This window comes from Numenius arquata, chromosome 24 (genome assembly GCF_964106895.1).
Source record: "Numenius arquata chromosome 24, bNumArq3.hap1.1, whole genome shotgun sequence".
Taxonomy (NCBI): domain Eukaryota; kingdom Metazoa; phylum Chordata; class Aves; order Charadriiformes; family Scolopacidae; genus Numenius; species Numenius arquata.
This window is the reverse complement of record NC_133599.1, coordinates 745,654-767,747: the sequence shown is the minus strand read 5'-3', so window position 1 is coordinate 767,747 and position 22,094 is coordinate 745,654. Positions and strand designations below refer to the sequence as shown.

The 22,094-nt window shown below is 44.6% G+C and overlaps 1 protein-coding gene across 2 annotated transcripts; it reads right to left on the bottom strand.

Annotated features, from left to right (window-relative positions):
- Positions 1 to 676: 676 nt before the first annotated feature.
- ST7L (suppression of tumorigenicity 7 like) lies at positions 677 to 21,915 on the bottom strand. 2 transcript variants are annotated; one of them, XM_074163554.1, is made up of 16 exons: positions 21,717 to 21,915; positions 20,724 to 20,806; positions 19,336 to 19,495; positions 18,873 to 18,927; positions 18,112 to 18,227; positions 16,503 to 16,581; positions 15,528 to 15,682; positions 14,940 to 15,037; positions 14,208 to 14,322; positions 12,331 to 12,403; positions 11,688 to 11,790; positions 8,478 to 8,628; positions 8,242 to 8,334; positions 5,479 to 5,618; positions 1,434 to 1,511; positions 677 to 1,222 (listed from the first exon to the last, which is right to left on the bottom strand). In XM_074163554.1, the coding sequence occupies exons 1-15, from the start codon at positions 21,913 to 21,915 to the stop codon at positions 1,458 to 1,460; spliced, it is 1,674 nt and encodes a 557-aa protein (XP_074019655.1). In that variant the 3' UTR covers positions 677 to 1,222; positions 1,434 to 1,457. The 2 variants fall into 2 exon arrangements, with proteins under 2 accessions (XP_074019655.1, XP_074019654.1); XM_074163553.1 differs by lacking the exon at positions 677 to 1,222 and adding an exon at positions 4,393 to 4,446 and having other exon boundaries at positions 1,458 to 1,511.
- Positions 21,916 to 22,094: the final 179 nt, after the last annotated feature.

The window sequence follows — 22,094 nt, the reverse complement described above, 5'->3', positions numbered from 1 at the left end:
ATCCATGAAGATCAAGCACGTAAAATCTCCCTGGTTATTATGGGTAAGTATGCGTTTTATCTGTAAAAGGGAATATGATGGACAACTTTTCATGTGCTTAGAATTAGCACTTCTCCACAAGCCTGTGCTTTATCATTTCCCCTTGGAAGGAGCCTTGGCCAACATGGCTCTGCTTCCTCAGCACCAAGTAGTGGCCCCGAATGTGAAGAATTAAGACATTTTCTGTAATAGGGAGAGTGGAAATGGAGGTGACACCAATTACCTCCAACCACTTGGCCCCACAGCCATCTTTTCACCTTTGCAGTGAACAAACCCCTGTGGCCGGTCCACGTGTGAAGCAGTTCCTTTGAGGAGGGCTCCACACCTCGCTTCTCCAAAAGCCTCTCAACACCAACAGTGCTTTGGACAAACACATGAGAGTTCCGTCTCCCAACGACCCCCGGGCAGATACCGCAACCACTCGGGGCAGTTTCAGAAACACTCTTGTTCTTCAAGGCAAAGTGGTTTGAAAGACAAAAGATGCAGAGTTAAATCTAAAGAAGTAACAACATAAAATAGAGGAGCTTATTGCTGCAATCTCCTCATGCAATGCAAGCTCATAGGATACAGAAGCAGCAGATCTTTGTTTGCACACTATAATCTATATTAAACAGACGCTTAAGAAGTCAACAAATTCAATGTGTTAGGAAGCAACCTTTTAATAAAGAAAGCAGAACCAAGAACCATACTTTGCTGTTAACAAATATTTTGAAAAAGGTTTATAAAATTAAATCTAAGCCAATTATCTGGTGCATCTGCAGCTGAGAAGGAAGCATCAATATTCCAAACATCTGCTCAGTGTGTGTCCTCTCCTTTCTTCAGAGGAAGTATTTGCTTCCAGTCGTAGAAGTGATTAAGAGAGCAAAAAGGTATTGCTCAACCAAGAACTATTTTCTTAGATGATTACAGACTAAGGCCAAAGAAGAAATTCATATGTTAAGCACCTTTACCAACATGGAAGCCTGCCACAGACCCCTGTTTGACTGGCACAGCTTTTGTCCTTGTCCCCACGTCTAGGGCTGAGCAAAACACCGGGGGTGAGGCTCGTGAGAACAGTGAAATCGAACCAGGGTGGAAATCCCGCGCCAGTCACAGTGGGGTCTGCTGATGCCAGAGATGGGGCAGCAGGAGGACCTCAGTGTTTTCCATAATGAAGCTGAAGGGTGAAAAGAGTCCCAAAGCACTGGAAGAAACAGAACACAACAAGAAGTGAGATCAGTTTCAGAACCAACGTCCTTTTACAGGCTCAGGTTATGAATAAACCCCCACCCTGTGTCCTACCCTCAATGCCGATGCCACTAAATAGGCTTGTAGTAAGCTTTAAACATTAGCCAAGACACACAGAAAAACAGAAAAACTCTCTGGAAGCCACAGCTCCAGCCTTGTCCACTCACCCCCGTGTCCCGCGGCGTGTCCCCTCAGCTGGAGGCCAGAACGCTGGGAGCACTCACCGGCCACAGCACCCGCAGCACCTGGGCAGGGGCAGAAGCGGGGGTAAGGGTGGCATTCCCCTGTGCCACAGCACCCAGGAAGGGGCAAGGATGACACTTCCCTGTGCCACAGCTCCTTCAGCTGCCCTCAGCACCGCTTGAACCGACTGGTGAGGAGGGGAGCACATTTTCCCGTATATTCAGACATGGATTATTTACAGGTCATCAACTCAAACGTGTGAAAAGTGAACAGACCATCCACCGAGACCAGCCCATGCTTCCAGACAGGACCCACGCTCTAGGTGCCATCTGAACAGCTCCAGAAATAAAGATTAGGCTGAAACAAATGGTGCAAACTCCCCTGCACCTCCTCAGCCCATCCCCCAGGTGCTCCGCCGGGACCCGGGTTATCCTCGTGCAAACCCTCTGCTCACCAGGCAGCAATGACAGGACTCATTTACTTTGAGGGTTTTACTTTGGCCCTCCTGGCTTCTATCATAACCTCAAATATTACATTAAAAAGGCTTTTAAAACATAACATTCGCAGCAGCGCAGGAGCTTTTCCTCACAGCCAGCTCCTTCCCCGCCTGTTTGCGTGTGGCACCTTCCCATTAAGTGCATGAGTTAAGATGTAGATTAACAAGGCAAGAAACCTTTGCCCTTGGCATCGACACTCAGCTGTGACAGGAAACTTCAGGCTTTTTTTCTCTGAAGTGTAGAACCACTCATTACACATTGGCAGGGAAGTGCACATCTCCAAACTATACACATTTTCTCTTAGATAAGCAAAAGACTCAAGTGTTTATAAATATGAAAAGTTCAGCAGCTGGCTAAAAAGTTAATTCTCCAGTCTCACTTAATGAGCTTTGGGGAAAGTGGTAGGGGGATTTGCTCAGAAAGCACAGCAGAGTGTCACAGAAAGCAGGACTTGCCAAAGGGGCTCTGCTCAGTCCTATTTTCTGTCTCTCCAGGGCTGCTATCAGCAAAGCGGCAAAGAATCCTCCAGCAGGGAGCTGCAGAACAACCAGAAGGAGGAATGTTTTCTCCCAATCTTGCAATCATAAAAATTAGCCAATTTTTAATTTAAGTCCCATGACTTCTTTCTTTGTTGTGAAAATACCAAGTGATCCATATCAGAATGCTTTGGAACACGGACTGTCTTAGGATTTTGTCCAGTTCCCTGAAGGAGGCAGTTGTTTTCAGTGGGATTCAGCAGGAACGCCGCTGCAGGATTTTCTCAGTACTTTAACCAATACTGGCCTGTTCCAGCAGCACAAGGTTCGGACTTTAAAAAAGGGATTGATTTGTTGGAAGGTAAAAACATTGGTTGTTCTGAGCAGACCATTTATGGTGCGTGCTCTCACTCTGCAGCTCTCGTTTTCTTGAAGGCTGGCTCCTCAAAGCCTTCCCAAGACACTACAGAAGGAATTGTGCAACATCCCTTTTGCAGGGTGACACACGGCTACCCCGTCCTCCCCCTTTGTAACTGTTAAAAAATAAAAATTCATTCTGAATGAAGAAATAATCAGAGTCTTTTGTCTGCAGTGTCAACAGAAGCTGTTTTATTAATAGAGGATTTCTCAGCCTGCTCGGAGAACTGTACAGACGACTGCCATCCCTTTGCGTGCCTCCTCCCTGCTGTCACACCGAGAACATTGGGAACAGCAGCTACTTAAGAAGCAGAGCTCTGTCTGATGATCCAGAGCAGAGTGATCCTCCACGAGACAAGAAATCGAGATGAGACAGACAGCAATGCTGAGTTCTCACCCACTGCAGGGCACAGGGAGCGCTCTGCCATCGCCTGGTCCCTGTCCTCACCCAACACACCTCGTCCCTTGGGCAAGGGACATCCAAAGTCCGAGTTGCAAGAGAAAGAACAAGCCACAGTTGGCTGTAACTGCACCTCTGAGTGTGATGCACATCTGCCAGCACCAGTCCCCGGTGCCTGCAAACCCTCTGCCTGGGCAGGACAAGGAAAATCCCTCTGGCGCCTGGTCCTGGGGCCAGGTAGTGTGGGGCAGGACTGTCACCACCCTAGGACTGCCACCACCCACCACCCCAGTGCAGCCACCGCCAGCGCTCAGCCTCTGTCCGCGGAGTATTATACTGTGTACATTGGAACCAGCAAATGCTTCACTGTGATTTTTGGCCACTTGGAATATTTTTAGCAATTTGCCAAGGTTTACCCTGTGATTTATTATGGAGGAAACAAACTCAAGCACTAACAAATGAAAATATGTAAACTCAGACTTTTCAAGTCAATAGAAAGGTATTCAACTTCTTAAAGCCCTTTGGAGCCATGCAGCTCGCTCCACATCCAACCGCTGGAGACTACAGTTTGATGAAGAAGCAACTGAAATGCAATCTAAGGAGACTAATACTGAAGTCACTTAGAGATTTACAGAGAAACATTCCATAGACATGATACTCTCCTGTTGTCGTTCCTAAAACTGTGTTCTAGATTTGTTGGAAATTCAACAATCTGTTGGAAATATATTTCGTATCGCTTTTTCAGTTAAGACCAAAGCACGCCAGAATTTCATTATCTTAAATTACTACATTTAATAACTTAAAACACAGTATCACGAAAAAGTGCTCAAAATAATTAAAAACATGGGAAAAAAATTCCTTTTAAAAGCTTAGGGCAGTGGAATTACCTGCAGATATAACACTAGATACAGCAGATAATAATTGTTTTATTACAGTATTCTTGGATGCAGAGGCAGGTGTCATTAAATAGAAGGTAAACTTCCATTTTCTGTATGAAAATTCAACTAGTGCTGCCACGTACCTCCAGAACACAGGAGATAATGCTCTATAAATGTTAGCTGCCACCACAGCATTATCTATAGTTAAAATGCTGAAGCAATCTATGAATAAAATCAGAAGTGTTAGTTTTATATTTCATATCATTGTTTCTTACGAGTTTTCTGAATGTGCCTGAAAACATCAGGAATGGGATCAAGAGTACAATAATCTAATCATTAAAACAAGGAAGACTATCAGTCATTAGGGTATGATCGGGAGTTAACACTAATTCTATCTAAGCAGCAGAATACTGGATGATGGTATTTCCTTCTCAGCTCTCAGATTAATACAGAATTCACTTCATCTGTTCATCTCAGCCCCCAGTTTCCACTTTTGCCTGTATTAAACCATGAGAGGGAGAGCCCAGGACCCCTCTGCCTGGGTCTGCCCCACCAGGGCTTGGTTGGTGGGATGACACGGGAATACTCGTGCAGCTCCCTCATCCCTGCAGCTGAACAGCCACTATCCATCCCCCCTACAGAAAACAAACACGCTGCCCAGTGACCAAACCCTGGAAGTTTTTTCCCCACATTTGGACATGTCACTTGACATTCAAAATGCCATTATGCAAAGCCAACTAACTCCTACAAAGTCTTTTTTTGGTTCAAGAAACCCAGCAGAGAGAACTTCACCAAGCAATTCTTTGTTAGCATAACATTTGACCTTGTATCTCTTTGGAAATCATACAACTTTGCTAATGCAATCCTTGCAGAATTAATCAAGCAGATAGTTAGCCCCTAGTTACTGTGAGCCCAGCCAATTATGAGCAGCACTGAAATTTGTCACTGGCGTGTCCAGCTACATTTTCCAACATGAAGATCAACAGAACTGTGTGGAAATGAGGCCCCGCGTTCAGCCCTCACTTGGGCACCACAGACCAGAACCACTGGCAACAAACACTTTCAGGAACAAAGTATTCTTCAGAAAAAAGGCTCAGGTCCTGGGTCTCTGTTACCTGCTGCATTACAACAGCAGGAGAGCAGGACGCCGTCCACCCTGCATCTGAGCAGCAAAGCTGGAACAAATGACTCCCTGAGAGTGCAGAGCTCTTTACTGCAGGAGACCCACAGCTCAGAGCCCAAATATGCTCACAAAGGGAGATAAAATAATTCATGCCCCACAAGCATGAGACCAACTGAAGCCTACTTCACCATGGACCTCACGACTCCCAGAGATCCCCCAGGACACGGACAACACTTACAGCTTTAGCAAAGATGACCATCAGCTCGGGGAACTGGTGCGTGAGGAGGGCGAGCATTGCTGAGAAGGAACACAGTCCCGCTGTGAAGTGGATGAAAAAGGGCAGCTCCTTCTGTGGGTAAACGGAGACTTCGTGAAATGCTGAAAGGGAAAAATAACGAAGAACATCGGCATTGATAACTGAGGACAGTTTTCTGAATGATTTACACAATCTGTAACTCAGTTCTAGCCTTTCAGGAGGAGTAAGCATGGACTCAGATTATTGTGCAGCACCTTAGGTCCCAGTGCTTAAACTTCTCAAAAAATTCTCCCCTACATCAAATGCTCTTCTTCATTATTAATAGTCATTACATCCTTCTCTTCCCGGTCATCTTTTTCACTTGCACAGGCTTTATTTTTGAAGCACTTCATCAGGCTTAGTTTTTGGTACCTACTCTTTTAAGAGCACGTCTCCCCGTCCCAGCAGCAGCTCAGCAGGTACAAAGCCACCACCACCTTCTATCTACGTGCAGGGCAGCTCCTTCACACTCCCCCAAGAGCTCTGGTCACTGGGCTACAGGACATTGTTCCGAGCAGCTGACAGAGCAGACCTCAAAGAAAACAGCACCAGGACTGGGTTATAAATTCTGTCTGTGGCAGCTCCTTGCAATTTCCAATCTCTGGTAACAAAACCCGAAGCGGGGGGGTCGGATGGGCCAAGGGCCGGAGCGGAGCTTTCAGCGCTTGGGACACTACGGCCGGTTACTCACCCAGGGCCCGGCTGGTGAACTCACAATTACTTACTGGTGCCGAGTACCTGCAGCTCTGACTCTTACCCAACTCTGACTTTGTTTTAAACAAAGAAAACAAAATAGTTTCTATAGACGTAAGTCATTATGAGAGGGCTGCACACTTCTCCACGAGCTGCTTTTAAAATCTAACAGAAGCACCAAAAATTGTTTGGAAAACAAGAAATATGATTACATTCATTTTTACTCAATTTTTCACCTTAAACTTGTACTTTTTGGCTTTTGATGAGCAGCGAACTGAAGCCTGAGGAGCAAAGAGACACTTCACCCTCTCAGTTACTGTGTCTGATGTTGGCACAAAGGAAGTTATCGCTGTAACAGCACACCCAGCGAAGGCACCTTGGGCTGTTGTGACTCGTTAACGGCAAAGTGCTTGGGTTTTGTTTGGCTTTTAGGTCTCTGACTTCGGAGCACAAGGAGGCAGACCTTTTGGAGTCCCATGTCTAGCGCCCAGAAGAGATGCTCAATGTTATCCCTTAGATTACCCGCTTTTCTCCCCGTGCCCCCAGCCCTGCCCGTTGCTACACTACCCACTCCCTGCCACGGAACACCCTCAGCCTCTCACGCTGTGCAGAAACTCACCTGATTTTTAAAACATTGAGCAATATAACTTAGGAAAGGTCCCAACCTAAATTATAAAAGTGTTAAAAAAAAAAAAGGGGGGGGGGAAAGATTGTTTTTGCACTAGTTTTTCCTACACTCCAAAGTTAAGATCAAACCTGAAATAGATAAAGACAACTACAGATAATTCTGTATGTTCCGAGCCATTTGGGAACTGTTACTCGTTAGAACATTACAGGATTTTTGAATCATTAATTTGGCCAACATTATTTTAAATAGATAAATTTTAAAAAAATTAAGTGTCCAGATTTCTTGAGGAAGTACTGCAATAAAAGTGTTAAGATGATTTTATTTATGGGTAGTTTTATATTTAAAACATAACAGGAATGCGTGAGTGATCGTGTTGAAATATCTGCATGTGTTGGTGTTTAATTATGCTGGGAAGTCTACAATTTAGGGTTAGCTGCTAACCAAGGAATTCCTTGTGCAATATCCTGCATAAGTGAGAAATGAGTAATTTAAAGCAGTCTAGGGGCAAATTTAAATTACACACTTTAAATATAACTTCAGGTTTTTAAATAGAAACCCGTATGTGTAGTTTTCCTTTCCACAGCTGTGGTCGCAGTGGGTCTGATGGGGTTTTTGCAGTAGCCCTTTCCAGTCCCATGGGACTTGAATTTCTTCATGATGTCAAAGTTCACCCCCAAAGGAATTCTATTCACGTGCACAATTAACAGTCCAATTCTAACCTAAATTAATGTTATTTTCCTAAATATGATGAGCATGGGCCCAAGTGGCTTAGTTTGTTTGCCTTATCTGAAGAAAAAAATACGTAGGCTCATAATTGCACAAAGTAATCTGAGCAGTTGGAGATGATTTACTTTTCAGCATCAAGTGTTAGTATAAATCCATAAAAACACCTACACGGATAAAAAGTTCCAGGAAGCACAGTGTCCAGCAGACAAATGAACGACAGAAAGCAATACACAATTTCTGAAGCTGTAGATTAACCAAGGATTCCCCGTAGGATCACAGGTTCTGCAGGACTGGAACCACACATTTATTCCTCGCCAAAAGGAAACAGCTTCTCTACAACAGCAGTCAAATCCATGGCTGCTTCTAAAAGCAGCAAAGAACTGGTCCATTTTGTTGTTCTCAGAATTGGCCAAACTTAGTCTGCACATACCACACACAGACTTCATCTCTGAAGGACTCCTGCTACCGCAGGATCCAGCTAACGTTTTACCACACACGCCCAGTGCTTCGGGAGCATTTGGGAGGGACATCAATGGCCAGCTGAGCCCCCTCCGCAGGAAGCTCAAACTAAAATATCACAGGAAGGTAAATAGAGAATACCACAAACTGCACATCCTTAGCTTATGTTTGATTACCATCACTGCTTAGAAACCACTTACTTGGCAACAGCTCTCTGTCTGCTGTTTCTGTGCAGCTCGGGTAGGGATAGAAAAGATGACCTTTCTCTAACGGGTACGGGATCATCCTAAATGCTGGAAAAAGAGTGGGCGACATTAGATCTGTATCTAAACCAAGCACCGGCTTCTCACAAAGAGAACCAGTAGTGTTTGGGGTGAATAAAGGCAGAGATTAGGCTACTGTACAGAAAAAAACTAAACCAAGGAGAGATACTCACTGCCTTCCCAGGTACAGTGCAGCAGATTGAGAGCCCCTTCAATCCTCTTCCAGTGCTGGAGGTGGAAAAAGGCGTAGGCTACTGCCTCGCTGTCCCCTCGCTTCAGGATGTGCTCTGGAGGCAGCACTAAGCTTTTCATTTCTAGTAAATACTGAAAGCACAAATGGAAAGCACACGCTTTACATCGACTACTCTAAAATCTGTTAATTGTGAAACACAAATGATCATTTGAGGCATAACTCATCAATCACGCAGGGGCCGATGCTGCTGTTCCACCTGCTGAAGGAACAGCCCAGCCCCAGCCCAGCACACACAGCCCGCACTCCCACGGGAAGTGAAACTCATCTGTGTATAAGACTCTTAAATTGGGATTTTCACACAAAAAGTATCAGGTAAAAAAGCACACCTTCAGTCAGGCAAAACAAAAATACATTCTTGTGGAATATACATAAATATTTCTGCATGCCTCAGCTACAATATCAATGAGCTACAAGTTTAGGCTAATAAAAAAACCACCATGGTATTTTTGCTTATCACTGAAAGTTTCGATGTAGGAGGCTCAGTACTTGTGAGCTCTCAAGTGAGTGGCAAACCAGAAAGTATCAGGATGCTGACCAGAGGAAGAATAATAAACCAAACGCAGGAAAACCTTGCTTTAATGTGGTTTTGCTGGAGTACCACAAATATTCTCTGATTTCAGATTCTTTCAATTTCAGCCTCATCCATACACCAGCAGAATCTCTGATGCACAGAAGGGTCAAAGAACACAAGGATTAATCATTTTCCATTTCCCCTGAAACATAGGACATGCAATTTTGTTTTCTCATGGTACATTAAGAAGAGGCAGGTATTCATTTTAACTCAGCTTTTAAAAACTGATGAGTAATTTTTACAAGAACGAAATGACAGTTTCAGCTCCAGTATTTACCTGGGAGTTGCTCTCTCCTGGCACACAGTGTCTCATTCAATAACAGCCAAAGTTAATCCCCATCTTTGATCAATGTAGCTGGCAATTCCTTTGACTGTCTCTCCAAGTGTAAGAATGCAGCTAACTCACCGATTTATTTCAGCAGATGCCACAAACTATGAGATTATTTACTAATCCAGTTTGAGGACTTAACTTTTCCCATTCAGTTTCTTGAAGGAATGTAGGAGGGGTTATGCCCCGGCCAAATAAAGCACATTTACTGCCTGGCTAGGTTCTTCTCTCACCGCCTTGGGCCTGCACTCCGGAGGGTAATATTCTCGCTAATCCCTTCTAATCCTCTTCAATTTTTTTTTTTAATTTTTTTTTTTTTTTTTTAAACACAGTAAAGGATCACTCACATGGGCTGCTGTGGGAAAATGGTCTCAAATATCTGCCCCCTGACCTCTGGCAGTGCCCGCTCTCCCACCGCACTAACGGCAGAGAGTGGGAATGGCGATGCTGCAGCCGTGAGGATGCTCCACGGGGAGTATTGGCCCAACACACCAGCACCGAACCCGCCGTACCACCAAAACAGAGAACACCACAGTCTGGTAGGTCTTCACGTCCGTGTTTAACCATAAGACAGGATGGTATCGGCACTGACCATATCCTGGGGTTTGCAGATTTAAGAAAGTCTTTCTACACAACACAAACTTGTAAGATGTTTGGAAGATGACTGGGGAAAGATCGTTTCATACATTTCCAAAATGTAGTTACAGATCTCTAATGTGAAATGGCTTAAGAGCACCTGTTTTCCAGCACTGTAAAATGCCTTCCTAACTTTCCAAACAAAACCCATCCTTGTAAAAGCATAACTCAGAATGACGTTATGTGCAAAGACAACCACTGTCATCAGACATGAGAACAACGGTATTTCTACTTTACATACTCATTTATTTTTAGTCCATGGGAAAGAACAGACTGCGATTTCAGAAACCAGATTTTCTTCCCCACGAGTCCATTGTATCCCATCGGGAAGTTCCTTCACTCGTTTGTGCCCTTGTCACTTGTTTGCTCTGATGATGCGTGCTTCAGAGCCCTGGAGAGCCAGCACCACTAAAACCCTGTCCTGCTGTCTAATAAACTGGTGTTTCAAGGCAATATTGTAATAAAAAAAAAAAAAAAATCACAAAGACAACTGGACAGGTATACAATTAGACGAGAAGATCAAATTACTGAAACCTGGAATCAGTTTCCATGATTGTCTCTAGAACTATGGGACACATTTTGCAACTGGCCTGTTTGAAATGATATCTAACTTCTTTAAAAAGGTACACGAGGCTCCTGAAACAACCGAAGGATATACAAAATAAAAGAACTTTTAGATAATGATAACGTGCTATAATCTTCTTCCCCTAAAGGCAGAGGCTAAAGAAAAATCTGTCTGAGACTGTCTGAAATGAACTTGCTGCGCTCTTGATCAGTCATGCAAACAAGCAGCAATTTCTGCCAGCAATTAGCTCTCTGGGTGCACATTCTATCGGACCGGACAGGCAGACAGAGCGCGGCAGCCGCAGAATCCAAGCCCTCCCAGCCACAGTCACCCCGACTCCAGCAGCATTTCCAGGGGATTAGGTCCGGGGCTGAGCCAACCTTCCGCGTTCGAGGTTTCAAACAGAAAGCGGCACAATTCGAGTACAGCAAAATGCAACCCAAGAGTTTATTTTCACCCAATGCCCAGTGGAATCTGTGTCTTGGCCACTTCAAGTGATGCCAGACATGGAACTGCAGCCTGTAGCAGATCAAGACTGACTCTAACTCCTGTTTACACATGGATGAAGAAAATAAGTGACTGTAGATCTTTCAATAGCCCGAATTCTGAAGCCAAGCTTGGAAGCATAGCAGAAAATGTATTTTGAAATGCTATGAGTGGTTATTGTTTGGAGAACTTCATTTGGCTTCAGGAATTTTAAATATCTAAATTTATTTTTATTAACGCTTACCTTTCCCCAACAAAGGGCCTGCATTAATACATTATGGATTTTCTAATGAGTTAGAAAATTTTGAGTTCAGATTTTTTGTAAAAAAACCCAGTTTAAACATCACCTATCGCAAACAACTAACTCTGGCCACCAGACTCTTACCACACAAATACCAGTGTGTTTAACAACTCAACAGCTGGAATTATAACCACCTTCAAGAAAACAGGGGGCAAGAAAGGCTCAAATAACAGATGATAACATAACACAACTTCTTTCAGAAGACAATAAAAAGTGGCCCAATAGGAAATAAAATACTCTCACCTTCGGAACATGAGGGTTGAACTCCACAGCTCTGTGAATTGCTTCCACAGCGTTAATCTCTGCTGTGCTGAGCCCTCGTTTGGAGGCGGTTTCTGGGGAGAACCTGGAAGGAAAACCCACGTGAGCAAAAGGAACTAATAAACGCTAATCAGGTGTTTGTTTGCATTGTAAGCTTGGAGTTCATTAAAAATACACTGATTTATCAAGAAAGATAAACAAACACTTCTAGGAGACAAGTGTTCATGTTAATTTAGGTATCTTGACTGTCATCCACACCCATGTGACAATGTTGTGTTTAACTGTGAGACTTCCCGTCAATCCCGCAGGGTGAGTGCATGCCCCAGCTTTGGCAGGATTGTCACAGCATCACCTGGAGCCAGCGCCGGGGACAGCCCAGAGCCCGAGGGAAACGCCAACACCAACTACCACAAACATCCTGCATCCACCCATGAAAGAAAGAACTGTTGACTGTCCCAAGCACGACACTGAAAACAAATTTTATACAAAAGCGCACATGCAAACATGGCCTCTTGAAAAATGTCTTCACCTGCTACATAGTCGATTTAGACCCTTTTAGTTCATATTTTACAGCATACCCCAAGACAAGCACCAAAGCCCTGGTTTCACCCAAGTCCGTGCCTACCTCTCCGAAACAGCTCTGGCTTTTAAGAGGGCTGCCGTGTAACATATTGCTGCCGATTTTGGAAGACTGATATCTATGATAAAATAAAATAATTAAGGTGTAAGATTCTAAGGCAAGACAAACATGTTAAGCTCACATCCTTTGAGCTTAAAGATTTTCACTGGGGCAGACACTGAATGTAACACCTGGAACATTTCAGTTATGATTAGAAACTGAATTTCTCGGTACAGTCTTCTTTCCCCAGTCAGTCCCAGATTAAAAACGCAGAGTTGTAGTTAGGTGATAAAGAGTAATTTTTTTTTTTCTAAACATACCAAGACATTGAAAGTGAATTCAAAGAGAAATGCATGTATAAATACACACTTAAGAACAACATATTTCTCCTTTATTAACTCACAAAGGTTTAAAATAAGCTTCTGATCTTTACCTAATTTTGCAGCTATACATTAACACAGTTTTACATAATACTGAGAGACTGACAAGAAGTTGACCCAAAAAATTACATTACAGACAGGTAGACAAATTCTAATGAAAACGCAGTTTCCATTCTGTTCCTGTTCCAGTTCCAGGGGGGGAAATTCTATTAGTCGTAGGTTTCGTAGAATATCTGAGGCCAAGTTCGAGCTGACAATTACAGATTAGAAGGTTAGCACTCCACAGTACAAGTTTACTTTAAAAGCAGACAAAGTCTGGGGTCTAATTCCCAAGTACCATGTTGTGTATAGTCAGATGGCTCTTGCTTTTTTTGTAAATCCCCCCCTGGGCTTGTCCATCACTTACCAGAGGCCTGGCTGTCGTGGCAAGCCAAACACAGGGGCGCTACACAGAGTCTGAAGCTTGGACTCATTTTTCCAGATGCTCAGAAAAAAAAAAAATCAGCAACCCTTTCTTAAGAAAGTGTCCCAATTCCTGATGTTAACAGAAAGAAGCACCAGGAAAAGAGCAAATGGGTTTGTTAAATTACTAAGAATCCACACAGAGTGTGAAGTCCCAGCAGCAGGCAGCCAGAGCTGCCAGCAACAGGGGGCAGAGGGTTCGGGTAAGAATATCACACTTTCCATTCCCTGAAGCAACAAAGAAGAGAAACACAGGAGAGAACATCCGAGCTCTCAAGGGCAGGGAAGGATTGCCCCAAAACACTGCTTCTACATCACTCCATTCTGAATATGATTTAAGGGATAGCTTTGGCAGCAGCACTTTGTGCACTAACGCTGTGGGCATTACTCAGGTGGCAAAACTCTGAGGACAATAAGTAAGTACATATTTTATTAACCTTTATCAAGACTTGCACAACACCTGAAATGAATTAGTTGAGATGGAAAGTGAAAGCAAACTACCACGTTTTAACGGCCCAAAGCTTGCCCACCACTGACCTCTGGCCAGCAGCACACTCACCCCTTGCTAAGCTCTGGCCAGCTCAGTCTTACAGAGCCACGAGACCAAGCCTGGAAGACGACAGAAGGGAAAACCGCCTTTTCCAGCTTATTTACATGCATTACTTAGGGGTCTATGTGCTGACTGAAATAGGCTGATGCATTTAGGCATAACCAGGAATGTAGAAGAGATTAAAAAATTAAAATAACCCTTGAATTGAAGCAAAGTGAGCGCCAAGATTTCTTTACAGATTAGAAGTAACTTACAAACAAAAGAAGTAATCTGTATGCAATTTACCTTGCCTAAATTTGACCTCATCATCCAAAATAAAAAATAAAAACCCTTGACTTGCACTCTGGAAGCGCCTATTTGTTGCCAATGAAGGGAATCAGTTTAGTAGCTGAGCCCAGGGGCAGATGCCCGCTTCTGGCCAGGCACACCCTGCCCACCCCGTCTGTACCCCTGCACACAAACACCCGCACCGCCCAACACGCCTCACTCACCATCGTACTTCGCCAACACCGCCTGGACATCCGCGTATGCCTGTAACTCCAGCAGGGCCTCCAGCAGGTTCTCGTGAATATTCAGCATGCTGAGAAGCGGGAACTCTTTCATCAGCTGCAAATCAGTACAGAGAAATACATTGGGCACACAAAGAATTGCACCCGAATCCCTGAAACTCCTAACAGAAATCAGTAAGCTCTTTCAATGTTCCCTTCTTTCACAGTGTCAGAAACTGGCACATGAGCAGCATGTAAAGAATTGCATCATTTCTACCTTTAAGGCACCACTTTTTTCCGTATTCACCCCCTAGAAACTAAGCACTGAGGCTCAGGCAACTCACTCCAGCCCAAATCTGTGCACCTCCCACACTGAGTTCTTTTGGTCAGTAATATTTTCCTACATAAAAATAACTTATGATACACCTTGGGCAAAGGTGAAAGAAAAATTATGAAGAAGTATCAAGTTGGCTATTTTGACAAGTTAGTCGTTGAGTCAAGCCTGAAGCAAACTGGACAACAGAATGGTGAACACCTGCCATTAGAGAATATAAACATTTAAAGCCTCGATGTAGGAACTGAAAAAACCTGTTCTTAGAAAATCATGAAGTGCAAATCTCATTGGAAAAGAATTCAATTAGATTCACCGTGATGCCTAGAAAGGAACTTTAAGCCATCAGTTTGGACAAAGTGACTGCAAACAACAGGAGTCACTCACTTTCTTCTTTTACTTACATCTCTCATCATTTTTACCGCTTCTCGTATTCTTCCAAGTTTTCTTGCACACATAGCTAGTCTCCTTTTCACATATACCAATACATTGGTGTCTCTTCCTGAATAAAAAGACAAAGAAGTTAGTCTATCAGTTTCAATCCTTACCTTGCTCTCCTCCTCTCACCTCCCCTCCCACAAACCCCACCACCTTTTTCCTAACCCTGTGTAAAAGCACAAAACAATTGCTGCTGCTGGCTCAGCCAAGGCCGATTGGCACCAACGCCAGCAATTTCTCATGAGGTTAAATGACAAAAAATTCTGCTTCCTTCCAAAACGTTGGCTGGACTAAAAGAAAGTGCTACTGACACCCACTGATTGCTTCATCAGGCTGCTCTGCCAATCCAGCCTTGCAAGGCAACGTCAGGGAGACAACCCACGATGGACACACAGCGTAGAAAAGATCACGGAGCACACCTCGCGTAAGCAGAGCTAGAACAGCAGGAACCACCTCACTGAACAGGGAATTGAACTACAATTGCTGACTGTAACTTCAGTTTTACTTTTCTGCGCACACAAACCCAGGAGATTCTGCAATCAAAAAGCGCTTACTCAGCTGTGCTTCGTGCTGGGGACTTTGGGAATGGCAGTTCTGAGACTTGCGGTAAATCATTTCTCCTGCTTTCAGTGCCTGCTTGAAATACCTCTCGGCATCCACAATCGTTGTTGCTTCTTCCTCAGCCAGGAGCACATACGCAGTGGCACAACTGCAATAAGGTAAAAAATACTAATTATTCTGAGGGACAAAGTTTAGCATTTTTTATAAGTGTTAAAAGCGTTAGAAACGGGCAGTTTTCACTTATGTTTAATATCTAAGCACTGACAATATTAAAATACCAAAAGACTGACTTGATTTCAAATGGTGAGTGTCAAGAAAACAGAAACCTTTTCCATTTTACAGAAAAAGTGCATATTTGGAGAAAGAATGAAAGAAAAAATTGTAACAGCAAGTCAAATTATTTTCCTTGAAATATTCGAAATGCTCTGGTAATTGTCTGGAGAGGTTTTCTTGTGTTTGGTTTGCTTTGTTTTTTTAAAGCCAGGAGGTAGACATTTTACACAAAAACAATGAGACCACATAACAGAGCGGATCACAGAAGTGCGCAACATTCTTTGATTTGTGTTATAAGAGTATTTTTAAATCCCTTACAGGAGTGGCGGCTGTGAACTCCAAATACAGTTATTACCACAACGCCATCTCAAACACGTATGATCTCACATTCAGTTGAGACTGTCCCAGTCCGAGTACGATTTCTCATCTGTTATTGCTACCGATACAAAGATTTAACAGAAAATCTTTCCCAAGAAAAAGGGAAAATAGAAGCTATTCTTTACAGATCAGTTCAACACTTCAGTGCAACTGAGCCCCCCATGTGTGATTCCCACAGTCCCAGAAGTCCCCCTTAAGCCAGTCAGAACTTTGCTAAAAGTAAACCACTAGAAGAAGACTCTGACGGTGGTTCTGTATCGCCCCACTGAACCTTCCCCAGCAGAAACACAGCAACTGAACTTCAACTCCAGACTCACTCGTTGTTCAGCTCCAATGCCTGATGCGCTGCTTTAATCCGGGCTTGCGGGTTCCTCTCGCGCCACGCTTTCTGCATCACTGTGGGACAGGGAGAGGACGGTGAGAGACAGGGACAGTGGCCGAGCACCCAGGGGACAACAGGGGCTTCTTGTGCCTCAGCTCTACATTAACACTCACTTCCACTCTGCAAATTCCTCTTGGCTCTACGATTGTCACAGGGAAGAGTAAACAAGTGTTTTAATTTCAACATGAGTTTCTACCACAAGCAGCAGAATCTTGCAACGTCTCATTACACCCCAAATTTAATTGAACTGAAGAAAGCAACAGCAGCAGAAGGTGATTCACTGACCATCCAAGAACTCCTGCGCTGAGAAGCAGAGACAGCTCAGACAAATGGGCAGACGGACAATTTCTAAATTGCTACAGATTTTTGGAAACATTTCCCAAGACCTGTTGAAAGCTTGGCAGGAGCAACTGTTAAACACAGGTCCTTGCACGGACCTGCACAGAGTTTTAATTTAAGCTTTCAAACAGAACTTCAAAGAAAACAGTGACAGAATAAGCTGCGCCTTGCACAGGTGTAGTTTCATACTTAAGCATTTAACAACTTCCAGATCATAAGGGGTTAAACAATTTCTTTTTAAATTTACAAAGCACATTTGAGTGGCGTAACACGGCAGAGGCAATTCAAGATCATAGAACAGTTTGGGTTGGAAAGGACCTTAACAATCCTCTAGTTCCAGCCCCCTGCCCTGGGGTGTTACTATAGTAATTTATCACCTTATTAGAAAGTGTTCTAGGAAACAATTTAAAAGGGTGAAATCTATCTATCAAAAAGGGTCCTTCGAATTACAACTTGAATTCAAAGTTACAGTCAGATAAGGAGCAAACGAGACTTTTCACACTAAATACCGGTTCAGAAAGCACTCCAAATCCTTACGGTCATGGAGTTACATATCTGGCCTATCTCAAGCACGATAAGAAAGCTGAAGAATCCATCCATGTTTCTTTTGGAACGAAACCTTCTGCTGTCCAGCAAGACTAACGTGGAAAAATGTTTGAGTTTTCTTTTGGAAACAAAATATTAGTCTTGGCTTAGGGAGTGAGACAATACACTTCATTCGTGAAATAAAAACATATCAAGTGTGTCACAGCCAGCTGACAAGTAACACTTCCGGAGCCTGACAAACTGACACTAGTTCGCACCTCGCCTGACAATAACCAGGTAGGGAACATTTTCTGCCCTAAACACGTGGAACAGAATGAAAAAATTCTGGAGACTGCACTATTCATCACTAAGGTTGAAATGAGACCACGTCTCTGGCTGCTGAGAATACAATCCAGGTTTTAAATATCGTGCTGTTAATTATTTGAGAAGTGTGAGACCTTAAAACATGTCAGGATCCTGACAGCCCTAAAGTCAGCAGAGAAAGCTCAAGGCAAAAAAACCATCTGTTCACTACATACATCTATAAACCTTCTAAGCAGTAAGGAAAGGCTATCGTTTCACAAAATACTTGACATAACTTGCACTACCTCGAAATATATTAAAAATACCCACTTTACACTCCCCAACAGTTATACACCTCCTGGATATGACAGCTGTACCTGTATCTGAAGGCCGAAGGGCATCTGTGTCACACGTGAAAAAGTTCTGATGATCCTGAGCGGACAAATTCATGTCATAGTATGTAAGAGGCTCCTTCCCCGTCACCCACATGTACCTGTAACGGGAGACATTTCAGGAAGAGGCACCCCTAGTACCTGATACCAAGGGGCAGATTTGATGGGCTACTGCAGAAAATTTTTACTAATAACAGACTGGAGGTACTAACCAGAAATTCTCAAGTACTACTGCCCCACAACCTGCACAGGTTGCCAGAAGGCTTCCTGCAGAGGGTGAAAAAAGTCTTGTTTGATCCTAAAGTTCCAAACACCTTGGGAACTGGCTTCCTAGAAAGCGGCTCTTGCTATGAAATAGCAGGAGACTTACAACACTGCTACATGAGTTTAATAGAAGAGAATTTAGATTCAGAATCACTATCTCAACCTCTGAATAAAACAATAACAGCTGGAAGACCATTACTTTCATAGTTTTTGAAAAGAGGAGGAAAGTCATTCTGGGAATATTTTTCCCCTATTTTACTCTCAAAAGCCAGATGATGTTACAGTAATATTTGCATTCTTAACATCGAAACTGCCAAAGCTTGGACAGGTGCTTTCTAAACACAGGACTGGCATCAATCACCCCTATAATCTTGCAAGTCTCAGCTTATCACTTATCACTAGAGCCAGCTCTGTGAAGAAGTCACATGTACGCTCCTGATTCATTTTAAAAAATATGCAATGGCAAGTAAAATAATGCATACCTGCTATACTCTGCCCCTCTGAAAAGATTAAGAGGATTTCGCCACACTTTGCACTCTGAAAAGAAAAAAAAAAAAAGTACTTTTTGAGTTAAGAGCACAAGAAATACTACCTTGACTTTAAAATGCAGTAATGCAAATGCAATTTTACTTTCAAAAGCTGCTTTGTTATTGTTATACAACCTGACCACAATCATACAATCTTCTCTCCCTGAGCTTCTGCTATCCCACCCAAACCACTCTGCGATTCCATGTATTTTCTAAAAGATGTTTTAAATAATGAATGTTTTATAGCAAAGATACATTATTACTTATCTTTACCATTATTAAAAGCCACATTGTAAGATGTAGGCATTTCTCCAGTTACTCCAGCACTAATGTAGAGTCAAAGCCATTTAAAAGCCAGCTCGTGAACCAGCTGCCCCTGGAAGCTCAGGGAAAACTGCTGCAAAATGTTAGGGGTCACCTGGCATATTCTGCCTGCTCGTCTCGTTCTCTCCCGCTGAGAACGCTGCTGGTGCTGGGGGGCTGTTCTCGACACCGCCGATGAGGGGCCTCAGATGACTCACAGAGACCTGCTCAATGAAAGACGTGCCGTATTTTCGGAAATGCCACCACTCAAACACCTGTAATGGGACAGAAAAGCACCAGAAATTTCCTCAGGCAACAGCCTTCCAACATAAACATCAGCGATGAAGAGCCAGCTGTTTACAGCCAGGACATCCCCTTCCTAATGACTTTAGGTAGAACTTATCACTTATCCACATACAAATCAACACTAATTATGTTTTGGCCTGTCTTGCCTTGCAGGATCCCCCACATAACATGAAAGAGACTGGAAAAAACACAGTATAATTTTAGTCAAACATGTTCCTCCCTCCCCAAATCACTGGGATAACTTGTAAGCCCTTTCAGGAAGTGCCTGTGCAGGGAAACTGCGCGTAGAGGCAAGAGTTGCAAGATGGGTGTAGTTTTTTCATTTCACAAAAATAATAATCTAAAAGAATAAAGCACAAAAAGGACAGTTTTGCCAGTCAGAAAAGCCCAAAGAGAGAAGGGTGAGTTAACAGCAATCAGGCTCACTTACCAGAAATGTTGTGTCAGAAGTATTACCCTCTCTCTTTGAAGCTACTAAGAGCACCTGCACACCCCGGTCCCCCAGCACCCCCCTGTGCTGTCTGCCCCCAACCAGCTCCTCTGGGCATTTCCATTAGCACGCAGAAAGAATTGATGTTTAGACAAACTGCATCCTTTGTTAAGAAGCATTACTATAAATAGTGGCTGACCAAAAACCACTGTTTTCTCTTGAGAGCAAACCTATGTAAAAGACCCAAGCAGAATCCATCTCCTTATGTGACTCTCCTCAAATCCTTCCATCAAAACCCAGGCAACGTTACTTACTGCAAACAAGTCCTTTCTGACACAATAAAAGCTTTTTTTTTTTTTTTAAGTGGTGGCCACAAAAATAATCATCTAAGAGAGATTTTGCAATTTTGCACATGCTGGTAAACAGGTTTAATTGATGAGAAGAGACATATACTTCAGCTTTTAATAATGAAAATAAAGATTTGCATGCAGAGTCACCATCTCCATACATGTGGACACACACCACCTTAAAACAAGGCTGAGTTTCTAAAACAGGTACAAGTTATCTGCACAGATTCATCCCAATGTGCAACACACAGCAAAAGAAAACACGTAACACATCAGAAAAGCATCTCAGTAACAAGTTCCTTCCTGGTACAAAGGCACCCTCTAGAGTCTGACCAAAAAACCAGCCGATCGCATTTACCCCTAACAAAGCATCCTAGAGGTGCTACAGTTGTTTAAAAATAATAAAAGTGGACTACTTACAAATATCAGTCCAGATATAAAAGACGACGTCACTGTAAGGGCAAAGTAGAACTTTGGAGTCAAGGTGCTTAAGAACATGGTCACTGTTAGGAGAAACAAAACCAAAGACTTAACAAGCAGACCTGGAAGACACAACTAACTTTTAATTAAGCAATGCCAAATGAAATATTATGCAAATATGTAATACAATATAACCCTAGTAACTCTAAAGATGTTACTTTGCTAGAGAATCCTTCCCATATATTATATTCTGTTTGTAACCATCTGTGGCAGTGAATTAAGCTATATACCCAATCTAAAAAACTCAGTAAGTTCTCAGCCAAAGCAGCCCATGGGTTCAACTATATCACGGCTGGTGGACGGAAACAAGCCAATCTGATGTATTAGTTCATTTTAATCTAAAACAGAAACGTACTGTTTCGATGCAGCTTTATGTTCAGTGGTAAGAACACAATTTCACCACAGATCTCTCCTTCCCAGTATTTACAGCACAGGGCAGGGAATGCAGATTTTTAGCTCTATCCTGACAGTGGTTTTGACCCAAACCGCAAATCAACTTTGTCACCCGCACCCGGCCCGGCCCGACGGGACCCCGAGGGTCGCTGGCGGCCAAGGGCAGCCGGGCCGGGGGGAGGCGAAGGCGGCTCAGCCCCGGTCCAGGCCTCCCGCCGGGCAAGGGACCGCCGGGGCGGGGAGCGGGGGCTGCGGGGACACGGGGCAGGGCCGGCACCCGCCCGGGGCAGCGGGGAACGGAGCCGCCTCCCATCCTTCCGGCGGCCCCGGACACCGGGGTGTCCCCAGACGCGGATGCGGCAGCACAGCGGGACCCCCGGGGCCGGGCGGACACGCTCGGTGTGTCACCGCAGGCGGCCCGGGACCCAGGACCGGCCCTGCCCGGCCGTACCGGCTGCCCCGCAGCCCTCCACAGGGCCCGGCGGGCACAGCCTTCCCCCGGCGATCCCCAGCCCCCCGGCGCGGCCCGCCGTCTCTCACCGGCCGCCAGGCTGTCCCGGAGCCGCAGCGGCACCCGCAGCACCAGGTAGAAGAGGCCGAGCCCGGCGGCCACGGCCAGGAGCCCGCGGGCCCACGGCGCCCACGCCGTCACCCGCCGCCGCAGCTGCTCCCAGCGCCGCAGCGCCGCGTCCGCCCCGGGGCACGGCGGCCCCCGGCCGCTCCCGCCGCCCTCCGCCATGGCCGCCACCGGGGCACGCCGGGAGAGGGGCGGGCCGCGCGGCGGGGCGGGGCCCGCTGGGCTCCGCCGGAGCGGACAGCCCGCGCCCCGAGTCCATCACCGCTCCCCGAGCCCATCACCGCTCTCGCGCCGGCGGGACGAGGCCCCAGTGTCCCCCCCCGGGAGTCCCGGAGGCCGTC

Excerpts from the sequence above, each read along its gene's own strand:
- ST7L (XM_074163553.1), bottom strand. The coding sequence starts at position 21,915 with ATGGCGGAGGGCGGCGGGAGCGGCCGGGGGCCGCCGTGCCCCGGGGCG. Across the intron at positions 15,683-16,502 it reads GCATTGGAGCTGAACAACGA|TTGTGCCACTGCGTATGTGC; the intron begins GTGAGTCTGGAG and ends ACCTTATTGCAG. Across the intron at positions 8,629-11,687 it reads TCAACCCTCATGTTCCGAAG|TATTTACTAGAAATGAAAAG; the intron begins GTGAGAGTATTT and ends TTGTGCTTTCAG.